Source organism: Helianthus annuus, chromosome 11, assembly GCF_002127325.2.
Source record: "Helianthus annuus cultivar XRQ/B chromosome 11, HanXRQr2.0-SUNRISE, whole genome shotgun sequence".
In the NCBI taxonomy this organism is placed as follows: domain Eukaryota; kingdom Viridiplantae; phylum Streptophyta; class Magnoliopsida; order Asterales; family Asteraceae; genus Helianthus; species Helianthus annuus.
In genome coordinates, this window is record NC_035443.2 from 108,349,506 (window position 1) to 108,373,993 (window position 24,488).

Consider the following 24,488-nt stretch of genomic DNA (forward strand, 5'->3'; position numbering starts at 1 on the left):
GACTTTTAGCTCAAAACAAGCTAAAATAATTAACAAGACTAAGGAAGAACACTTACTTGTGTTCTAGGAAGATAAGAAACTCAGTAGGAGGCCTCTAAAGAGAAACAAAACTCCAATTTTGAGCAGGAGATGAAGAAGAGATGAAATGAGCAAAGAATGAGGTGAATTAAGCTTGCTATTTATAGTGTTTTGGGAGCCACAAGATCATCACACATGTCCCATGTATTGGCATGATCTTAGGGAAGCTTAAACACATGTCACAAGACGGAAGAAACCAGGAAAAATCGAGCTCTTGGGCTCCAAACAATGAAATCTAGGGGCTGTTTGGAAATTCTGATACTGGCACTCTCAGGCGACACTCGCCAGGTAACCCCCTCACCTGGCGCGATGCGCGGGAGCCAATCACCTGAAAAAGTTTGATTTTTGGCAGTTTTGGTCCTTGCACTTGTTTTGTCGCGTTTTGACACTTTTAACACCCGTTAACCTAATATTTAGGCTCTAGAAAGGTTTTAAGGCATATGTAACTTGGGTTTTGCCTGAAAATGTTGTGGATGTCGGTTCGTTTGGTTGTACGGTTACGTTTTTCGCTTATTTACGACAAACGCTATAACGAACACGAAAATGACCGAAATTGCGCAACGATTGATATTTTTGCATTCTTATCAATAAAATACAAGATTTTAATGATTAAAATTTTTTTGGATATGTGTACATGGTCCGTATTCAAAAATACGAGAATCGACAGACTTTCGCAGTTTGTCGCAAATAGTCCATGAGCTCGAATAAGCATGTTTTTGCCATACCGAACCCTTCAAAACTTATATCTATGTTATGTAAAGGGTATTTAGGGTATCTTTAGCTTATGTTCTTGTTCCGGAGTGTATGTCACGTTAAACTGATTACGTTTGCGTAATAGTTTACGTATAACTTTCAGAAAAGCTTTTGAGAGTTTGAAATTGTACAAGGACTAAAACGTGCAAATGTCACATGTAATTATACAATCCCGGAATATAAAACACGAGGTTTCATTGAATACGAAATTGTTCGGAATTGTACAATGATTGAAAGACACAAATGTCACAGGTTATCGGGTCACGTTTTCTCAGACAAAAACAAATTTGAATATCTATTGTTTTTTTTATAGATGTATTTTGGTTTGGTGGCTTTAGTATTTGGAACATTAAGTTTTGAAACTTTTGAACATTACAATATCATATTCTTAAATGATTTTTGAATTTTGATGATATTTTTTATAGCAATATAATTTTGATGATATTTTGAAAAAAAAACATTTGTTTTCATTCGAAGACCAAACAACCCGACCTGAACTAACCTGAACCCGACTAATCCGAACTTTAAATGGGTCGGTTATTGGGTTACTTTTTCCTAGCAAAATAAGCTGAACAACCCAACCTGAAAGACCGGAAACCCGATAAAATCTGAAAAAACACCCTTATCTAAGAGGAATGCGTCTCTATCAAGTGGGTTAGTCGTACATTAACATCACCAACTTTTATGTTCACGTCACCCTTTTCAAAATGCCATGAAACCTCAAAAGTAGGGTTGTAAACGAACCAAACGAACACAAACAAGACATTGTTTGTGTTCGTTCATTAAGGATATAATGTGTTCATGAACGGTTCATGAACACTCACCGAACGAGATTTTTTGTTCGTGTTCGTTCATTAAAGAAATTAACGTATTCACGAACACAGATAAAATCGACGAAGACGTTGGTGGCTAGAGGTGGATAGTGAGAGGTAGCAACGCTAGACCTTGAAGACTTAACCGTTGAACGAAAGTCGATAGTATTTTTCGATGTGAATAATGAGAAGGAAAGTGAAACTGTGCATAAAAAGTGGAGATAAGGTTTCCTATTTTATTTGTTTGGGTAATGAGATAAATAAGAATTAAAGAATATAAAAAGTTTAGATAAAATAAATAAATGCTAAAAGATCTTTAATGAACAACATAGACAAACAAACATGAACGAACGTTCACGAACGAGACATTTGTTCATGTTCATTCATTTAACTAACCGAACGAAATTTCTTGTTCATGTTCGTTCATTAATTAATTAAACGAACGAACTTCCCGCCGAACAGTTCACGAACTGTTTACTGAACGCTCGATTCATTTACAAAGTCAAAACGTTATGTAAATGCAAAAGATGAGATGCTAATACATGGACTTAAATTGTGATTGTTGCATACCTAAAGGTCCAAAATAGCTTCCCTGCTTCATCCCCTTTCAAAATCATCAAGAACATGAAGAAATACAAATTCAAAAGGGTTTAGCACTTTCTTCCCAGAAATCAAGGTTTCAGAGAAGAATGCAATTTGCAAAGCGAGAAACAAAGGAACATACATGCATACATACATAGGGCACAAAAAAATAAAATAAAAATCAATCTCAGAAATCAACGCATTGTAATTTGAATATACAGACCGATCAACATTTTTCAACCAACATTATCCTCTCAGATCCTTCAATTTCCAATTCTCATGTTCATCTTCCAAATCGAAACCCTAATTCACTTGGTCCGATCAAAAAAACTGTTTGATTTTGGGGAAATTGAACGATGAAATGGATAACATTGATTAAAGACATCAAGGAGAAGGTACGGTCAACAGCGTCTGCATCATCTCCTTCATCATCATCATCGTCATCTTCGTCACCGTCATCTGCTTCTCCATCGCCATTTTGCAATGATAATGATAATGCGAGGTCTTCAACGGACAATTACTTTTTGTCATCTTCTTCAAGGTTAGGTTCTTTTGTGTTTTATTAATCTGTAGATTGCTCATCATGAGATTTTGTATTGTATTGTATTGTATTGTTTTTTAGTGTAAGATGAGATTGTTTTAACTTGTGAATAGCTTCAAGTACCACTTGGAATGGTTTGAGGTTTAAGATGTAGATATTATTAGCTTTTAAGTTGTCGCGAGAGGCGCACTCAAGGCGCAGAAAAGCCCCTAGCCAGAATAAAAAAGCGTAATGAGGAAAAAAGAAAATACTACGACCATGTGTAGTTTGTTTGGGTGAATAAAGCCCCTACCCTTGGGCGTTTTCCGCCATGTGGCAGTACAGTCAGCAAGGGGCATTATTGGGCGTTTTTCTAAAATGGGTGTAGTGGGGATGTGGGCATTATATTAAAAAGGGGTGTTTCCAAAAGAAAGTCCATGTCTGACTTATTAAAGTCAAATAAGCTATGCAATTAATGCCGACCAAAATCAAATGTCGGTCAAGGGCCGATATTTGAGATATAGGTTAGCCGACTGGGATATCGGTAATTTTATTATCATGCAGAATTTGTATATATACATATATAAAACGTAAAACATATATAATATTAGTAGTAATATCAAAAGTCAAAACTCAAAAGTGCCTATATTTGAAACATGATCTAGTTGTAAGCCATGATATCTTCCTTCGAGTCCACATCAACCAAGGCATCCAAAATAACTGTCAATATTGGTCAAATATCAGAACCGGACCGATATTTGACACTGATATTATAGAGGGCTGATAACCGATATCCCACTGATATTAACTGCCTAACAAATGAGTGAATTTTGGTGCTAGAACTTATAAATTCCTTTTACTTAAAGAGTAAAAAGTTAGGATAGCTAGACCAAGCTATTAAAAATTTGAAGATACTAAACTAAAATGGAATCTTTATGTCGACACCGAAATGGAACATTAGTACATTACTGTGTTGAATCACCAAAATCGGAAGGGCACTTCTTTCTTGTGGCGGTGGTAATAGTATTTTACAAAGTTATAATAGAAGAAAAATGCAACATAGAAAGATGTACATCACTTGCTACACTACATGTAAGAAAGAATATAATATTTCCAAATATATTCCAAGTACGTTGAATGTTTTTACAGTCTGAGGCTTATTTATGCTAATGATCTGTTCAAATTTTAAATTTTTTTAAAGTTATTATTGATGTAAAGCCCGTGATATGGCAGAGACAAGTATGAAATGGAATTGGATTTTAAGAGACATTGGGAAGAGTTCCGTTCATCATCTTCGGAGAAGGTTCATGCACACAATTACCTTTCAAGTTTTTCTCTTTTGTAAAAATTGTCATTGCAGGTTTATGAATTGTATCTGTATATGCAGGAGAAAGAAAAGGCCTTGAACATGACAGTTGACATCTTTTGTAGATCTGTAAAGCAACATTCTAATCTAGCACAACTGATTACCATGTATGCTAACAACATTCTAATGCAGCACAACTGACTACAGATCTACGTCTCTTGTAGATCTGTAAAGCAACATTTTAGTATTTGCTGACCTTCATAAGTGTTGTTTTATGCAGGTTAGTAGAGACACACATATTTTCTTTTGTCGTGGGTAGAGCATTTGTTACAGATATTGAGAAGTTAGGATTGAGAAGCAAAGCAAGATCGTTGGAGATCAAAAGTTTGATAGGCTATTTTTCAGAGGTTACGGAGGTTTGCCTTCAAATTTCTTTCTTTATTGGATGAGTTATGAAATTGTTCAATCTGTAGTAATATTCGTGCGAACGTTTATGTAGGATGGAATTCAGCCTGGTTCAAATCTTTTGCAGGCAGTGGAATACCTTGTATTCGGGGTACATTCTGTTATCTGTTTTCACACTATAAATTTTATACTGTAAAAAAATCATATTCAGACTCTCGAGTAAGGGACTTGTATATGTTGTTGGCAGCCTATTGATAAACAATCTCTCCTTGATTCTGGGATCTTATGTTGTCTCATTCATATTCTCAATGCCCTTTTGGGTCCCGATAGACAAAATACAAGGCATGAGGTTATTTCGATTGATGACGAGGCAGAAGTCATGGATAACACAGGTCCAGACAGACGGCTTGAGGTATACTACGTGCCATCACATATATCGATATGACACTATAAGTTATCACATAGTTGGTTTCGTTCTTGAAGGTAGAAGGTAGTGTTGTGCATATTATGAAGGCTTTGGCAAGTCATCATGCAGCTGCTCAAAGTTTAATTGAAGACAAATCACTACAATTACTTTTTGAGATGGTTGCTAATGGATCTTTGATATTAAGTTCAAGATATAAAGAAGGTCGTGTACCCTTGCACAACATTCAACTCCACCGACATGCAATGCAGGTGTCCTTTGAACTTAATGAATTATTAATGTAGCCGATGGTTGTTATAATGATTAGAGTAAAATGTCATTTTTGTCCCTGAGGTTTGGCTAGTTTTGCGCTTTTTCGTCCAATGGTTTGTTTTTGGAATCTGGATCCAAAAGGTTTGAAATCTTGCCATTTTCATCCGGCTCGTTAACTCCATCCATTTTTTTCGGTTAGGTCAGGGGTATTTACGTCTTTTTTATTAACTTCAAGGGCAATTCGGTGTTTTTTCAGGGGTATTCGGTCTTTTTACATAAAGTGAAAAGACTGAATTGCCCTTTAAGTTAACAAAAAAGACGGAAATACTTCTGACATAACGGAGAAAAATGGATGGAGTAAACGAGCCGGATGAAATTGGCAAGATTTCAAACCTTTTGGATCCAGATGCGAAAAAACAAACCTTTGGACGAAAATCGCAAAACTAGCCAAAACCTCAGGAACGGAAATGGTATTTTACTCTAATCATTATCTTTAGCATCAACAGATGTGTCTTATTATAGTTTTATTGTCATGTATTTATCCAGATACTTGGTCTTCTTATGGCTAATGACAATGGAAGCACTGCAAAGTACATAAGGAAGCATCAGCTGGTACTGATCACATTCTCTCTCTGTTACGTCAAGTCAACAGATGTAATACAATTACTAATCCCCTGCAGATGAAAGTACTGCTAAACACCGTAAAGGACTTCAAACTGGAAACCGGAGACCCTGCGTATACAATGAGCATTGTCGACTTGTTGCTTGAATGCATAGAGTTATCATATAGACCTGAGGCTGGTGATATCAGGCTCAGGGAAGATGTTCGTAATGCACATGGATATCAGTACCTTGTTCAGTTTGCGTTAGTTCTTTCAAAAGATAACGGTTTCGAAACTGCTGAGTCAGCCATGGAGGGTACATCATCACAAGGTCTCTCACCGACGCTGTCGAGGCTGCTGGATGTTCTAGTCAGTTTATCTCAAACGGGTCCGGTTGATACTGGGTTGACCAAGCCAAAGGGTAATCGCAGGAGACAAACTTCGTCTTCCGACCGTGACGGTTGGGAAAAAGACAATTGTAAAGTGAAAGATATCGACGCCATCCAAGTGTTACAAGACATTTGTTTGAAAGCCGATAGCAGGGATTTACAGACAGAAGTGCTAAATAGAATGTTCAAGATTTTTTCAAGTCATCTCGAGAATTACATGTTGTGTCAGCAGTTGCGAACCGTGCCATTACTGATCCTAAACATGGGCAGATTTCCATCTTCTTTGCAAGAAATTATTCTTAAGATTCTTGAATACGCAGTAACAGTTGTTAACTGCATACCCGAACAAGAATTACTCGCTCTTTGCTGCTTATTACAACAGCAAGTAACATCCGAACTGAAGCACACTATCTTATCATTCTTCATAAAGCTATTATCGTTCGAACAACGGTACAAAAAGGTCTTGCGGGAGGTCGGTGTGTTGGAAGTTCTGTTAGATGATCTCAAGCAGCACAAGTTTCTTTCTGGCCCCGAGGACAATGGTAACATCCCCAGCTGCTTTAAGAAACATTTAGACAGTAAAAACGCAATTATTTCATCTCCAAAGTTATTGGATTCTGGTTTTGGGAAGTTCTCTCTTTTTGAAACCGCTGGCACTGTCTCCGTTGCCTGGAATTGTTTGTTTTATCTATTGAAGAAAGCAGAACATAATCAGGTGACGTTTCGTTCTGCTAATGGTGTTAACACTGCTCTTCCGTTTTTGGTTTCTGATATACACCGTCCTGGCGTTTTGCGCGTGTTATCATGCTTAATTATTGAAGATTCTGCTCAGGTTTGCCAAGTTTTATATTTGAGTAAAATGCCATTTTCGTCCCTAAGGTTTGGCAAGTTTTGTGACTTTTGTCCAAAGGTTTGTTTTTCCGCATCTGGATCCAAAAGGTCTGAAATCTTGCCATTTTCATCCGGCTCGTTAACTTCATCCATTTTTCTCCGTTTAGTCAGGGGTATTTCCGTCGTTTTTACTAACTTAAAGGGCAAATTCGGTCTTTTTCACTTTATGTAAAACGATTGAATTCCCCTGAAAAGACTGAATTAACAAAAATGACAGAATTACTCTTGACTTAATAGAGAAAAATGGATGGAGTTAACGAGCCGGATGAAAATGGCAAGATTTCAAACCTTTTGGATCCAGATGCAGAAAAACAAACCTGTGGACGAAAGTTGCAAAACTGGCCAAACCTATGGAATGAAAATGGCATTTTACTCTTTATATTTGCTTATTGTTCTGTTTTGAACAATTGATTTTAAGCTTCTGTAATCATTTTTACGGATAATTCTATATTCATTAGGTTCATTCTGAGGAACTGAGCACACTGGTTGAAATTTCAAAGAGCGGGATGGTAACTAGTGCTGTAGGATCTCAATACGATCTTCAAGACGATGCAAAATGTGACGTTTTCGGAGCAATATGGCGGGTTTTAGGAGCTAATACTTCTGCTCAAAGAGTATTTGGTGAAGCCACTGGATTTTCTCTTCTCTTGACAACACTTCATAGATTCCAGAATAATAAAGGGCAGCGCGATTCGTCTCGTTTAACTGTTTGCATGAAAGTTTTCACATACTTACTGCGTGTAACAACAGCTGGGGTGTGCAATAACGCTGTTAATCGAGAAAAGTTAAACTCGATTCTCTCTTCTCACAGTTTCTATGATCTTTTACTAGAGTCTGGCTTGATTTGTGTGGAGTGTGAACGGCAAGTAATGCAGCTGCTGTTTGAACTTGCGCTCGAGATTGTACTCCCGCCTTTTTCAACCCCTGAAACAAACGCTGTAGGAAATTCGTCTGCTAGTTTTCCGATAATTACTCAATCGGGCTCGTTTTTTCCGGATAAGGAAAGAATATATAACGCTGGCGCACTTAAAGTTTTGATTCGTTCGTTGTTACTCTTTTCTCCGAAACTGCAGCTTGAGTTGCTGAAACTTATTGAAGAGCTTGCTTGTGCTGGCCCTTTTAATCAAGAAAACCTCACATCTGCAGGTAGCTAATTCCCTTTATGTATGTGACACGTGTTCTTGCAAACTGGCAGTTCTGGTAACGGGTCAAAAGGGTTTGATTTAAAACAGACATTTTTTTTAGTATCACTCGAAGGCTAGAAGCTAGTCGTGTGACCTGTACTTTTTGTCGGAAATTAAAATGTATTAGATATAAAACATAACTCGAATTGACCCATTTATAAGCAGGTCTTAAAATCAAACCTTATCTTATTTTGTCATGTGTTGTTTTGTTCAGGCTGTGTGGAACTTCTTCTGGAGACAATACATCCCTTCCTTTCGGGTTCATCCTCTCTTCTTTCCCATGCTTTAAAGATTGTTGAAGTACTCGGGGCTTATAGGTTAGACTTTCGAAATTATATCTCAATTGTTCATCTTTCCCTGAAATATTTATCTAAGTGTATGTAGGTGGTTTCAGGTTATCAGCAGCAGAACTTAAAACAATTATAAGATGTCTTCTTCAAGCGAGACAGAGGAATCCTGGTCATATTCTTGTTAATATGATGGAAAAGATTGTTACTAGGCAAGACACAACTTCAGAAAATGTTCCTCTTGCATCCTTTGTGGAAATGGATATGAGAAAAATCGGATATGCGTCTATACACGTGTCATTAGGAGAGAGATCATGGCCCCCTGCTGCAGGTTATTCGTTTGCTTGTTGGTTTCAGTATCGTAATTTCTTGAAATTGAACACGAAAGACACAGAATCTTCCGAACCTGTATTTTCTAGAAGAAATACAACCAACACCGCCACAGGCCCACAAGTTCTACGCATATTCTCAGTTGGTGCTACAGATGGTGGTGATGCGTTTTACGCAGAACTTCATCTTCAAGATGATGGAACTTTGACCCTTGCAACCAGCAATTCTTCTTCCTTGACGTTTTCAGGGTTAGACTTAAATGAGGACCAATGGCATCATCTTGCGGTGGTTCATGGCAAACCGGGATTATTCCAGGCTAGTGTCGCATATGTTTATCTTAACGGGAAGCTTAGACACAGGGGAAGACTAGGGTATTCCCCATCTCCAATTGGCAAGTCTCTGCAGGTAATCATCGGGACACCAATAACTTGTGCGCGTATTAGTGACTTGTCATGGACGCTACGGTCTTGCTATCTTTTTGAAGAAGTATTGACACCAGGTTCCATATACTTTATGTATATTCTCGGCAGAGGGTATAGGGGTCTTTTTCAAGACACAAATGTTTTGCAGTTTGTTCCTAACCAGGCTTGTCGTGGGGGTAGTATGGCCATTTTAGACTCTTTAGAAACGGATTTCACGTTGACTTCCAGTAGTCAAAGGGGTGAGAGTGGTAACAAGCAAGGAAACCCTAGGACTGATCGTAGTGGAATCGTTTGGGACTTTGAAAGATTAGGGTACCTGTCGTTACAGCTGTCTGGACGGAAACTTATATTTGCATTCGATGGAACGTCTACCGAAGCATTTCCGGCTTCCGGAACATTGTCAATGCTCAATTTAGTTGATCCATTGTCAGCTGCTGCTTCCCCTATTGGAGGTCTGTCTGTTATGAATTTGTGACTGGTAATAGAATCTGTATCATATAAGTTTCTGAAGTTGATAAATAATCTTTCTTCTTCAGGTATACCACGCTTTGGACGTCTTCATGGTGATGTATATGTATGTAAGCATTGTACAATAGGTGAAACCGTGCGTCCCATTGGTGGAATAGCTGTTGTCTTAGCCCTAATTGAAGTAGCAGAAACCAGTGGCATGCTACATACGGCACTAATGCTGCTCGCTTGCGCACTTAATCAAAATCCACAAAACATTAGAGACATGCAAGCATTTAGAGGGTATCACTTGCTAGCTCTCTTTCTGCATTCGAGAATGTCTATGTTCGATATGCGTTCACTTGAGATCTTTTTTCAAATTGCCGCTTGTGAGGCTTCTTTTCCGGAACCCAAAAAGTTGGAAGAAATTCAGGATAGTTTATCACCTTCATTGACGGTGAACGAAACAACGTTTGATGAGCTTAATTTATCCAAATTTCATGACGAAGTTTTTTCAGCCACTTCTTATGAAGACTTGGATGATTTTTCTATGCCAAAAGACACTCTTAGCCATATTTTGGAACTCGATAACGACATACCTCGCGAAACATCAAATAGCATAGTTCTTTCAAATGCAGATATGGTTGAGCATGTGTTATTGGACTGGACTGTCTGGGTAGCAGCTGAAATCCCCATTCAAATCGCTCTTCTAGGGTTTCTCGAGAATCTTGTTTCGATGCATTGGTACCGGAATCATAATCTCACAATTTTGAGAAGAATTAACCTCGTACAACATCTGCTTGTAACCCTGCAAAGAGGCGATGTTGAGGTTCCCGTACTAGAAAAGTTAGTCGTGCTTTTGGGAGTTATCTTGGAGGACGATTTTGTCATTTCTGAAATGGAACATGTTGTTCGGTTTGTGATTATGACCTTTGACCCCCCAAAACCAACGTCACGGATTCAAATACTGAGAGAGTCAATGGGGAAGCATATCATTGTTAGAAATATGCTGCTTGAGATGCTAATCGATCTTTTAGTCAAAATAACATCAGAAGAGCTACTTGAGCAATGGCATAAGATTGTGTCATCAAAATTATTAACTTGTTTTCTTGATGAAGGTGTTCATCCCACAAGTATGAGATGGATCATGACTCTTCTCGGTGTTTGTCTTACATCATCTTCTACATTCGCTTTCAAATTTAGGACAAACGGAGGATATCAAGGATTAATGAGGGTGCTCCCGAGTTTTTACGATACTCCCGATATTTATTACGTTCTGTTTTGCTTAATATTCGGGAAGCCCGTGTATCCACGATTACCAGAAGTTCGCATGCTCGATTTTCATGCCCTTATTCCAAACGATGGAAATAACGTGGACTTTAAGTTTTTAGAACTTTTGGACTCCGTAATCGCGATGGCGAAATCGGCATTTGATCGGTTGTCTATCCAAACTCAAGTTGACGGCAGCCTTGTGGCAGAGCTTGTTGATGGAAGCACCGATATGACAGGCGATCTTCAGGGTGAAGCTTTGATGCACAAAACTTATGCCGCCCGTCTTATGGGAGGCGAAGCTTCCGCTCCGTCCGCTACAGCATCGGTTATTAGGTTCATGGTTGACCTTGCCAAAATGTGTCCTCCGTTTTCTGCTGTATGTAGAAGAGCTGAGTTTATCGGGAGCTGTGTCGATCTTTATTTCTCATGTGTCAGGTCTTACCTCCTCTAAGAAAGAATACGCGGTTCTTTGGTTTAATAATATCTAACTTGTTTGTTCTATGATATAGGGCTGCTCATGCGGTGACGATGGCAAAAGAGTTTTCGGTAAAGACCGAAGACAAAAACGTAAACGACGCCGATGACAGTAGTAGTTCTCAGAACACGTTTTCCAGCTTGCCAGGTGAGCTAGAAGATCCGGTTACAACCTCCATAAGCCTCACAAGCTTCCATCCGGTTCACGGAAGCGCAAGTTCTGAAGACATCCCCGTTGGTACCGACAACATTGATGTCAACAAAACTGAAAAAGAAGTTGACCAGCCAACTGACAGCAAGAAGTTTAATTTTCATGATCTCAAAATCACTCCGATTAAGGTTCGCCCAACTGGATCACTGGGTGGTTCTCCATCTTTAAGTATATATGATTCTCCGATTTTATCTGAGAGATCGTATTCTCGGTTTCAGTCACAGTCAGCACCCTCTCCATCACAAGTTCTCAGTTTTCCATATTGGTTAGGATCAACTGCGTCTCCTTCGGTGGTATCTTCTGTATCTTGGACCGAATTTGGGTCAACTCCCGACCTGAAACTCTCATCGCAAATAGCGACAAATACTCTTACTACGGTTAATCCAAAGCTGCTTCTTGATGTGGATGACTCCGGTTATGGTGGTGGTCCGTGTTATGTGGGGGCAACCGCCATTCTAGACTTCATGGCGGAAGTTCTTGCTGATTTTGTAACTGAACAGATAAAAGCAACACCATTTATTGAAACCATTTTGGACACCGTCCCATTGAATGTCGATTCTGATTCTGTATTGGTTTTCCAAGGTTTGTGTCTTACTAGACTCATGAACTTTCTAGAAAGACGGCTCCTGCGTGACGATGAAGAAGACGAGAAAAAACTTGATAAAACCCGATGGTCATGGAATTTAGATGCATTGTGTTATTTGATAGTGGATCGTATGTATATGGGTGCTTTTCCTCAACCGTCTTCTGTATTGAAAACACTCGAGTTCTTGTTGTCGATGTTACAACTGGCGAATAAAGACGGTAGAATCGAACAAGCATTTCCTGTTGGTAAAGGGATTTTGTCAATCAAAAGAGGAACAAAGCAACTTGATGCTTACGTATACACCATTTTAAAAAATATGAACCGTGTTATAATGCATTGTTTCCTTCCTTCGTTTTTGTTATCAATCGGAGAAGATGAATTTCTTTCACGATTAGGATTACAAGTCGAGGCAAAAAAGAGACTATTCACCAATGGTTCACAAGAAGATGGCGTGATGGACATATGCGCGGTTTTACAGTTATTAGTCGCGCATAGCAGGATAATATTTTGCCCGAGTAATCCCGATACCGATTTAACTTGTTGTCTTTGTATAAATTTAATCTCGCTTCTACATGATCAAAGACCGAGCGTACGGAACTTAGCCGTGGACATCTTCAAGCATCTTCTGGTGCACCGGCGGGCTGCACTTGAGGACCTGCTTGTCTCAAAACCATATCAGGGCCCGGTTTTGGATGTTTTACATGGCGGTTTTGACCTTCTTCTTACCAGTGGCGTCTCCATGTTTTTCGAGTGGCTAAATGTATCAGAAATAATTGTTAATAGAACTTTGGAACAATCTGCTGCTATTATGTGGGTCCAGTATGTTGCGGGATCCATTAAGTTCCCGGGAGTACGGATAAAAGGTATGGATGGTCGTCGTAAGAAGGAGATCGGTAGAAAGTTACGAGATTCAATGAAATTGGATCAAAGACATTGGGAGCAGGTTAACGAAAGGAGAACGGCATTGGAATCGGTTCGTGACACAATGTCGGCTGAATTACGAGTCGTTCGTCAAGATAAATACGGTTGGGTACTTCATGCTGAGAGTGAGTGGCAAATGCATCTTCAACAACTTATACACGAACAAGGTATATTCTCGTTGCCGAAATCCCTTTCAAGGGATGACCCCGAGTGGCAACTTTGCCCGATCGAAGGCCCGTATAGAATGCGCAAGAAGTTGGAGCGGTGCAAACTGAAAGTCAACACAGTCCAACACATTTTAAGCGGGAACTTTGAAATAGAGAAGGAGAAAATTGAAACTGATGTTATCGATTCGGATTCTGGTCCTTATCCATTTGCTAAACTTTTGTCTAACGACACAAAGGCGGAGTCGTTTGACGACACAATGTATGACGAATCGATATTTAAGGTATCGGATGGTGTGAAAGTTGGATGGAACAACATTAATGATGTGGATAGTAGCATTAACGATGAAAGTCTTCATTCGGCTGCTGGATTCAGTATGAAGTCCAGCTTAGCAACTGCACCGCTATCAGAAAGCATTCAAGAAACGTCCATTTTAAGTTCTCCAAAGAAGCTATCTTCAACAAGACTCGATGAAATCATCGCAACTGAGGGTAAACGGGATAAGGAATTGAGTAACAACGGGGAGTATTTGATTCGACCGTATCTGTTACATGCTGAGAAAATAAAGTTCAAATACAATTGTGAACGAGTCGTCGGTCTTGATAAACATGACGGGATCTTTCTTATCGGTGAAGTTTGTTTATACGTGATAGAGAATTTCTACATCGATGAATCCGGTTGCATATGTGAGAAGGATTGTGAAGATGAACTTTCGGTTATTGATCAAGCTTTAGGTGTAACAAAAGATTTCTCTCTGAGTATGGACTCACAATATATGATGGTAAAACCGCACAGTGAAGCACGCGCTTGGGTCTACACCGGTGGTGTGTGGGGAAAAGAAAAAGTGAGTAACAGTGGTAACATATCTCATTTATGGCGAATGTGGAAGCTTAATAGCGTTCATGAAATCCTGAAACGGGATTACCAGTTACGTCCTGTTGCTGTTGAGATATTCAGTATGGATGGATGCAATGATCTTCTCGTCTTCCACAAAAAAGAGCGGGAAGAAGTTTTCAAGAATTTGTTGGCCATGAATCTTTCTAGAAACAGCATGTTGGACACCACAATATCTGGATCAATGAAACACGAAAGTGCGTTTAAGATAATGGCGAAATCCTTCTCCAAGAGGTGGCAAAATGGAGAAATTACTAATTTTCAATACCTCATGCATCTTAACACGCTTGCGGGTCGTGGGTATAGTGATCTTACGCAATATCCAGTCTTCCCGTGGGTTTTAGCGGATTATGAGAGTAAAAATCTCGACTTAACAGATGAAAAGTCTTTCCGTAAACTTAATAAACCCATGGGCTGTCAAACAGACGAGGGAGAAGATGAGTTCAAGAAAAGGTTGCGTTTATGTATACTAAGTTGGATCTATTTACGTATGAATGGGTTGATTCGGGCTGTGTTTTATCACTAACAGGTCAAACTGGTAAAATAAGATAAGTTTGCTTAAGTGGATATAAACCTCCTAACTCATTTTTATATATAGATCATCATTGAAATAATATAACTTTTGTAATCAAATGTTACAAATTATTTAGAGTGAACTACACGGATGGTCCCTGTGGTTTACCAAAATTATGGATTGGTCCCTAGGTTTCCAAAAGTACAAAAATGGTCCCTGTGGTTCTTTGTAATGCATTTAGTTCCTAACTTGGACGTGCTAAAACCTTTAGATATGTTGGCTGGGGACTAAATGTGTTACAAAGTGCAAACCATAGGGACCATCCGTGTACTTTTGGAAAGCTAGGGACCAAATCCAAACTTTTGGTAAAGCACATGGAACATTTGTGTACTTTACAAAGTTTTCAACAAAAGTGTTCTCAACCAACCCAACCACACCTGTACCAAAATTTACCTCTGACCCAATGCCATTTTATCTTTTCTGCTTTATCGCAGGTTTGAAAGCTGGGACGATCCCGATATTCCGAAATTTCATTACGGTTCTCACTATTCTAGTGCTGGGATTGTTCTTTTCTATCTTTTAAGGTTGCCGCCATTCAGTACAGAGAATCAAAAGCTGCAGGGTGGTCAGTTTGACCATGCTGACCGCCTTTTTAATAGTGTCGGGGATACATGGTTAAGTGCTGCTGGAAGAGGCAACACATCTGATGTAAAAGAACTCATTCCAGAGTTCTTTTACATGCCAGAATTCTTGGAAAATCGATTCGATCTTGACCTCGGAGAGAAACAATCAGGAGAAAAGGTCTGTTACAGTAGACTTGCTAATGATTTTTTCAAACATGTTGCATGACTTGATGCTTTTTTTCAGGTCGGAGATGTTGTGTTGCCACCTTGGGCCAATGGTAGTGCGAGAGAGTTTATTAGAAAGCATAGGGAAGCTCTTGAATCTGATTATGTTTCGGAGCATTTGCATCACTGGATAGACCTTATTTTCGGTTATAAACAACGTGGGAAGGTGAGTGTTAACATTTGAACAAATTACTATTGAGTAAAATGTCATTTTCGTCCTTGAGGTTTGGCCAGTTTTGCGACTTTCATCCAAAGGCTTGTTTCTCCACATCTGGATCCAAAAGGTTTAAAATCTTGTCATTTTCATCTGGCATGTTAACTCCATCCATTTTTCTTCGTTAAGTTAGGGGTATTTTCGTCTTTTTTTCATCAGGGGTACTTTTTCACTTTATATACAAGCATTTAGCATAATGTACAAGTATTTAAAATACCGAATTGCCCTTTAAGTTAACAAAAAAGACAAAAATACCCTGACTTAACGAAAAAAGTTGGATGGAGTTAACGGGCTGGATGAAAAGGACAAGATTTCAAACCTTTTGGATCCAGATGCGGAAAAACAAACCTTTGGACAAAAGTCGCAAAACTGGTCAAACCTCAGGGACGAAAATGGCATCTTACTCATCATCATCATACTCAGTAAATCCCACCAATAGAAGCTAAGGTAGGGTCTGAGGAGGGTAGATGTAGACAGCCTTACCTCTACCCTGTTAGGAATAGAGAGGCTGCTTCCAGTGAGACCCCCGGCTCGATTGTAGTTTTGTATCAAGCCTTGGACCTAAGACACATAACATTCAAACAATCGGGATAGAGACTGATTGGTGCATGTACCCCGTGTCTTTCAGCTATCAACGTCACCACATGATGCATGATTAACCATCCGCCGCTTTTAACGTTATTTTCACGAGATTAGTAAAATAACGTTAAAGGTAGTACCATTTCACTTTTGCCCACTGAGCGCCCACACATATATACATTATATGTGCACACCGCAAGCAGGGCATCATTTTACTCAATTACTATAAATGATTATCAAAGCACCTCGTTATATTTAAGTTTAGAGTTAACTTCCATTTTGCTCCCTGTGATTTGGTCATTTTAACGGTTTTGCCCCAATAGTTTAAAAATAGCCATTTTCCTCCCTGATTTTTCTAACTTATTGTCATTTTGCTCCCCGCCTCTAACTCCATCAGGGAGGAAACTGGCGACAAACTCGAAAGATTAGGGAGCAAACTGGCAATAAACTCGAAAGATCAGGGAGGAAAACGGCTATTTTTAAACTATTGGAGCAAAACCGTTAAAATGACCAAACCACAGGGAGCAAAACGAAAGTTAACTCTTAAGTTTATGTTTCGACAGGCAGCTGAGGAAGCAGTGAATGTTTTCTACCATTACACATATGAAGGAAGCGTGGACATAGATGCAGTTACCAATCCCGCAATGAAAGCTTCGATTTTGGCTCAAATTAATCACTTTGGGCAAACACCAAAGCAGCTATTTCAACGGGCCCACCCGAAGAGACGGAAAGATAAAAAGGTTCCGTTCAATCCACTCAAATACTCTCATTATCTTGTTCCACACGAGATTCGTAAAAGTGCATCTTCCATAGCACAAATCGTTACATTAAATGACAAAATTCTCATGGTGGGTCCCAACAATCTGTTAAAACCCCATGCCTACGCCGCTACTTATGTCGCGTGGGGTTTTCCTGACCGTAGTTTGAGATATATGAGCTATGATCAAGATAAGCTTCTTTCAACCCATGAAAACCTTCATGGTGGGAACCAGATCCGGTGTGCCAGTGCTAGCCATGATGGTCAGGTTCTGGTCACTGGTGCAGACGATGGGTTGGTTTGTGTTTGGCGCGTTAGTAGCTACAATGGGCCCCGTGCACCACGGACATTACAACTGGAAAAATCACTTTCGGCTCACTCTGCTAAAATCACGTGTCTTCACATTTGCCAGCAGTACATGGTCATCATAAGTGGTGCAGATGACTGCACCGTGGTCTTATGGGATCTTAGCTCGTTGGTTTTCATTAGACAGCTTCCTGTGTTCTCGTCTCCTGTTTCGGCAATTCATATGAACGAGTTAACCGGTGAGATCGTGACAGCTGCAGGGATTATGCTTGCGGTTTGGAGTGTAAACGGTGACTGTTTGTCAGTTGTCAACACTTCACAACTTCCATCTGATTTCGTACTGTCTGTTGCCACCTGTAGCTTCTCTGATTGGCTGGAAACCAACTGGTACGTCTCGGGTCATCAGAGTGGCACGGTCAAGGTTTGGCAAATGGTTCATAACTCTAGTGAATGTATGCAAACCCAAAGTCAAAGTCAGACATTTGGGTTAGGGTTAGGTGGTCATGTGCCTGAGTACACGTTGGTCCTACGCAAGGTGCTAAGGGGTCACAAACACTCGGTTACCGCCCTTCACATCACAAGTGACTTGAAACAACTTTTGAGCGGTGATTCCGGTGGCCATTTGATTTCATGGACATTGCCAGATGAAAGCTTGAGAAGTTCTATAAAACGGGGGTAGTTTAGGTAAATGAAATTGTTCCGTTAAGTCGTTAACCGACAGGTTCCCTGTCCATCCTCTTAACAAGAAACGGGCTGGCCCGGGATTACAAGAAGAATGAGATGGGACAGAGAGGTACATCGTTTATCATATAATGTTTTAATGTGTACATAGAAGGGGTTAATTAAAGCTTAGATTCTATAATTTCAATTTGTATAGTTATGCAAGAGAGGGATATGAGTTGGGACTTTAATTGCCCCTATTTTGTAAGAATATAAACATATATGTATTCATATCCATAGTGGAATCTGAGTCTTCTATGTGTACTATGGCAAAATCACCTTGTGGGAGACCTTGTATCGGGTTAAGGTCAAAATGGTAATATTTGATGTGGGTCGGGTTGATCGATGTGCTGGTCGTAGACAAACGTGGACCAAAATGGGTACCGATCAAAACGGGCCTATCAATTTGAGTCAAAATCATATCTACAAAGAATACTTTGAAAGTATAAAAGATGATCAACCAAAAGAGAGCGGGCGAGTAATTAATAAGAGAAATGAATAAATTAAATTAAATTAGTTGATACTACAAACAACTTTAAACCATTAAAAAAAAACTTAAAAGAGCCAACCGTAGCTTACGGTCCGTAACCGTAGGTTACGGTTTAAAACTTCTGTCCACCATTGAAAGTGAACCTTCTGTCCACCATTGAAAGTGAACCGTAGCTTACGGTTTATGAAACTCTGATCGTTTTGGTGCCAGCTCCAATAGACCGTAAGCTACGGTCTCAAAATCGTAGCCTACGGTCGGTCTTTAGCATGTGTAATCGGACCGGGTTGAACCTGATTTGACCCAAATTTAAAGAATTAAACTATTTGAACCGAGTCCACGTAAATAAAATCAGATTTTTAAAGTGAATCTCCACCACAAACGCCCTATAACATAACCTACCATCTTCATCTTCTTCCTCAAGTGCTTCAAACCTCAATAGCTACCAATCTCTCTAAAATCTTCGTTCCTTAGCCAAATCAAGCGATTCAAGAGCCTAACTTGGCTGTTTTTTCGAGAGTAACAAAACCCTACCCTCGGTTTTCACCGAAAACGCCCAGATTCACACAAATTAGATCGAGTTCGAAGAACCCTAAAATTCAAATTTGGGGTTTTTTGCTCAAACTTCATAAGCAAGCTATTTAAGTGTTCTCTAGCCCTTTTAAACTAAAAAGGCATGATTTTTCCTACAATTTTCCTCTGATTTGATGAAGTCAAGGTAGTTTTGTTATGTTCATGTTTAGATAGTCATTTAATGATGGAATAGACATGTAATGATTCATGAAATTGTGATTTTATCTTGGTTAATGAATTAAAACGGGAAAAATTGTTACATGAGGGGTTGGATTGATGTTATGGTTTAGGGGAATGTCTTTGAATCTGTTTTAAAGCTAGTTAATGAACCATATTCTGAATTTTATTTGAAGTTGTGAATTTTGGGGAATATCTTGGGTAATGATTTAACTAGTTAATAGTTAACAAATTGAGCCATAGTTTAGAACAAGTGTGGGGAGGTCTCACGGATTATACAATTGTTCTAGCGTATTAGTATCAGCAGCTTCGAACTAACTTGAGGTGTTTGCTTGTTTTTGTGTGATTGTAGATGGTTAAATCACGCAGGGGCAAAGAAAAAGAAACCGCACCACAGGAGGATGTAGCGGTTGGGTCGAAATGGGCGAGAAGAGGTACCGGAGTTGAGATCCGGGAAATCGCTATGGATGATTTTGTTCAAGCTCCACGGGGGACACGATGATGTTCCCTACCGCCCTACGTGGAGAGATGGTCCTCTTTATAAACAAGAAGCCGCGTATCAGGCTGAACTCTTCTATGAAAAGATGGGTGATACACACTCTATTAGATCAAATACTTGCTTTGAGAAGCGCATCCATAGACCCGATCTTAGGGCGTTGGGATTGTATGAAAAATTTACTGAACTTGGTTGAGAAGAGGTGTTGGAGTTTCGGGGTAATGAGAGTGGAGAAGTTTATCTTCGAAGTGTTACGGAATGGTTGAGTACGCTGACGAAGAATGACGGGAATGATCCGCCGAGAACCGTCACACTGACGGGAAAGGTTAACGGGAAGCCGACAACCATGTCTTTGGCTTCATTGAGTCAGATTGCAAAATTTGATTCTAAGGCGGATAGTTTCTACACTTATATCAAAGAAGATGATAACTTCAGTGATCCGAAGAAGATTGTGGGTGAAAATGTGATGTACTCGGAATAGTTTTTGTTGGAGAAAGGGGTGGCACTGAAGCGAGACAACCTCAAGCTGATGGTGAGGGTTTTATTAAGTTTGGTGGTTTCAAATGTGGGTCCCAGGTTGGGAGATATAATGGGTATACGGAAATGGGAGCTGGTGGTTCTTTATGCTCTCATGACGGGGTAGATTCATTTGTCGTTTCGGCAGCTGGTGATGCTACATATATGGCAAAGCCGAAACAAAAGACAAAAGAAATTAATTCCGCATGCCCGTTTGATTAGTACCTTTCTTCGTAAATAGGGGGTGGTGCCGATTTCTGAAAAGGCCTTTGAAAAGCCACATGCTACTTGGTCAATTGCTGAAATGTGCAATGGTGATAGAATAACACATGTGATGACCAAGCTATGGCACAAAATCAAGTTTGGAGATGGTGCTAAATTGAAAGTGTTGCAGTGGGGGAAGCAACCACCAAGTCAAGGAGAAATGGATAACTTGGATTCTAGTGATGAGGAGGTGTTGAGGTTGAGGCGAGAAGCGGGTTTTCAAGTAAGAGAAGGTGGAAGTGGGCAGCATGAGGGGCCAAGGCAGTCGGACTACTCCTGGGGAGTGTTCGACGATGATATGCAGGCGAGGGTGCATAGTAGCCAGCCGCCAGAATATGCTGGCTGGGAGACATGGCAACAATCTTTGTATGATCAGAATTCAAGATTAGAGATCTGTAGAGAGAGACAGCATGAGAAGATGATGGGATGGCTACTATGCACCCTCGCCAGCATATTATGGCGGCTGGCTACTATGCACCCTCGCCTGCATATCATCGTCGAACACTCCCCAGGAGTAGTCTGACTGCCTTGGCCCCTCATGCTGACCACTTCCACCTTCCTCTTACTTGAAAACCCGCTTCTCGCCTCAACCTCAACACCTCCTCATCACTAGAATCCAAGTCATCCATTTCGCCTTGACTTGGTGGTTGCTTCCCCGACTGCAATACTTTCAATTTAGCACCGTCTCCAAACTTGATTTTGTGCCATAGCTTGGTCTTCACATGTGTTATTCTATCACCATTGCACATTTCAGCAATTGACCAAGTAGCATGTGGCTTTTCAAAGGCCTTTTCAGAAATCGACACCACCCCCTGTTTACGAAGAAAGGTACTAATCAAACGTGCATGCGGAATTAATTTCTTTTGTCTTTTGTTTCGGCTTTGCCATATATGTAGCATCACCAGCTGCCGAAACAACAAATGAATCTGCCCTGTTATGAGAGCATAAAGAACCACCAGCTCCCATTTCTGTATACCCATCATATCTCCCAACCTGGGAGCCACATTTGAAACCACCAAACTTAATAAAACCCTCACCATCGGCTTGAGGTTGTCTCGCTTCAGTGCCACCCCTTTCTCCAACAAAAACAATTCCGAGTACATCACATTTTCACCCACAATCTTCTTTGGATCACTGAAGTAATCATCTTCTTTGATATAAGTGTAGAAACTATCCACCTTAGAATCAAATTTTGCAATCTGACTCAATGAAGCCAAAGACATGGTTGCCGGCTTCCCATTAACCTTTCCCGTCAATGTGACGGTTTTTGGCGGATCATTCCCGTTATTCTTCATCAGCATACTCAACCATTCCGTAACACTTCGAAGATAAACTTCTCCACTCTCATTACCCCGAAACTCCAACACTTCTTCCCAACCAAGTTTAGTAAATTTTTCATACAATCCCAACGCCCTAAGATCGGGTCTATGGATGCGCTTCTCGAAGCGAGTATTTGATCTAATAGAGTGCGTATCACCCATCTTTTCAGAGAAGAGTTCAACATGATACGCAGCTTCTTGTTTATAAAGAGGACCATCTCTCCACATAGGGCGGTAGGGAACATCACCGTGTCCCGGTGGAGCTTGAACAAAATCATCCATAGCGGTTTCCCGGATCTCAACTCTGGTACCTCTTCTCGCCCTTTTCGACCCAACCGCTACATCCTCCTATGGTGCAGTTTCTTTTTCTTTACCCCTGCGTGATTTAACCATCTACAATCACACAAAAACAAGCAAACACCTCAAGTTAGTTCGAATCAGCTGATACTAATACACGCTAGAACAATTGTATAATCCGTGAGACCTCCCCACACTTGTTCTAAACTATGGCTCAACTTGTTAACTAGTTAAATCATTACCCAAGATATTCCCCAAAATTCACAACTTCAAATAAAATTCAGAATATGGTTCATTAACTAGCTTTAAAACAGATTCAAAGACATTCCCCTAAGCCATAACATCAATCCAACCCCTCATGTAACAATTTTTCCCGTTTTAATTCATTAACCAAGATAAAATCACAATTTCATGAATCATTACATGTCTATTCCATCCTTAAATGACTATCTAAACATGAACAAAGAATGAACATAACAAAACTACCTTGACTTCATCAAATCAGAGGAAAATTGTAGGAAAAAAATCATACCTTTTTAGTTTAGAAGGGCTAGAGAACACTTAAATAGATTGCTTATGAAGTTTGAGCAAAACGCCCCAAATTTGAATTTTAGGGTTCTTCGAACTCGATCTGATTTGTATGAATCTGGGCGTTTTCAATGAAAACCGAGGGTAGGGTTTTGTTACTCTCGAAAAAATAGCCAAGTTAGGCTCTTGAATCGCTTGATTTGGCTAAGGAACAAAGATTTTAGAGAGCTTGGTAGCTATGGAGGTTTGAAGCACTTGAGGAAGAAGATGAAGATGGTAGGTTATGTTATACGGTGTTTGTGGTGGAGAATCACTTTAAAAATCTGATTTTATTTAGGTGGACTCGGTTTAAATAGTTTAATTGTTTAAATTTGGGTCAAATCAGGTTCAACGCGGTCCCATTACACATGCTAAAGACCGACCGTAGGCTACGGTTTTGATACCGTAGCTTACGGTCTATTGGAGCTGGCACCAAAACGATCAGAGTTTCATAACCGTAGCCTACGGTTATGAACCCGTAAGCTACGGTTCACTTTCAATGGTGGACAGAAGTTTTAAACCGTAACCTACGGTTACGGATCGTAAGCTACGGTTGGCTCTTTAATTTTTTTTAATGGTTTAAAGTTGTTGTTTGTAGTATCAACTAATTTAATTTAATTTATTCATTTCTCTTATTAATTACTCGCCCGCTCCACCCCCTTAAAAACTTCGTGTCATCCTCGACACACAAACTAGATCAGAAACATACCTGGGCATCTTCAACGTCCCCACACTTGCTTGAAGTTGTTGGTGTACTCACAAACAAACTCTTTAACCATTTAAAAAACAACGAAAAACAAACAAATGAAACAAAGGAAATATGTACCAAACATCCAGGTTGCCTCCCAGTAGCGCTAAGTTTTAGTCTTCAGCCGGACTTCTCTTGACCCTCAGTCGGTCGTGTATTCCGGCGTGCCTTCAAGAAAGCTCACCTTGTAACATTCCTATTTTTATATATAAAAATAATAAGTTTAGTTAAATTTATTAACCACTAGTAACTAGTAACTAGTTTAATTTTAATATAAATATTCAACCCAAATAGTTTTAAACACTATTTTATATAGTTGGTTGAAATATTATACCAATTAATTGGCCTATGTATGGGTGATCTGTCTAATAAAAATAAAAGTATATAAAAACTTATATTATTAGACAGGTATATTACGGGTAAGTCGACTGCTAGAAATATGAAGTACCTAGACGCGCCTAGTGACCGTATAATAATTAAATTATAAAAATACATTATATTTGAACCTACTCTGTTTTTAATGAAACTTGGTTCAAAATGTAGACAAAAATATTCTCGTTCTAAATGATATAATCATTATTTTATAAAAAGTTATATTTTAGAAGTTACTAGGTTAGTTCCCCGTGTGTTACACGGGTTGAATAATTTAAACTATTTAATAAATATTTCTTGTAAATACAAACTAAAGAGGGAGACATTTATATATCAATTGACATAAATAAGTTAATATAAAGATGATGTATGTTAGTATTATAAAGTTATCAGAGAGGAATGTAATCAAACTGTCGCTAAAAATAATACAAAAATAAATATATTATATAATACGTATTATTGTATTTACGTATTACATTACATTTAAATTTAATGATAAATAAAAAGATAGAATGGATGTAAATTAC

The 24,488-nt window shown here is 39.3% G+C and overlaps 1 protein-coding gene and 1 long non-coding RNA gene across 3 annotated transcripts; both read left to right on the plus strand.

Moving 5' to 3' along the window:
• Window positions 1–2,238: 2,238 nt before the first annotated feature.
• Window positions 2,239–18,401, plus strand: LOC110865415 (protein SPIRRIG). 2 transcript variants are annotated; one of them, XM_022114659.2, is made up of 17 exons: window positions 2,239–2,766; window positions 3,979–4,048; window positions 4,133–4,218; window positions 4,332–4,467; window positions 4,551–4,607; window positions 4,704–4,868; window positions 4,940–5,131; window positions 5,679–5,744; window positions 5,813–6,955; window positions 7,473–8,160; window positions 8,413–8,515; window positions 8,593–9,689; window positions 9,774–11,391; window positions 11,466–14,660; window positions 15,216–15,522; window positions 15,589–15,735; window positions 16,926–18,401. In XM_022114659.2, the coding sequence occupies exons 1-17, from the start codon at window positions 2,582–2,584 to the stop codon at window positions 18,102–18,104; spliced, it is 10,434 nt and encodes a 3,477-aa protein (XP_021970351.1). In that variant the 5' UTR covers window positions 2,239–2,581; the 3' UTR covers window positions 18,105–18,401. The 2 variants fall into 2 exon arrangements, with proteins under 2 accessions (XP_021970351.1, XP_021970352.1); XM_022114660.2 differs by lacking the exons at window positions 2,239–2,766; window positions 3,979–4,048; window positions 4,133–4,218 and having other exon boundaries at window positions 4,787–4,868.
• Window positions 18,402–18,838: 437 nt separating this feature from the next.
• LOC118483825 lies at window positions 18,839–23,476 on the plus strand. Its single transcript, XR_004871780.1, has 2 exons — window positions 18,839–19,350; window positions 22,419–23,476. It is a non-coding gene; the product is annotated as an uncharacterized LOC118483825 (long non-coding RNA).
• Window positions 23,477–24,488: the final 1,012 nt, after the last annotated feature.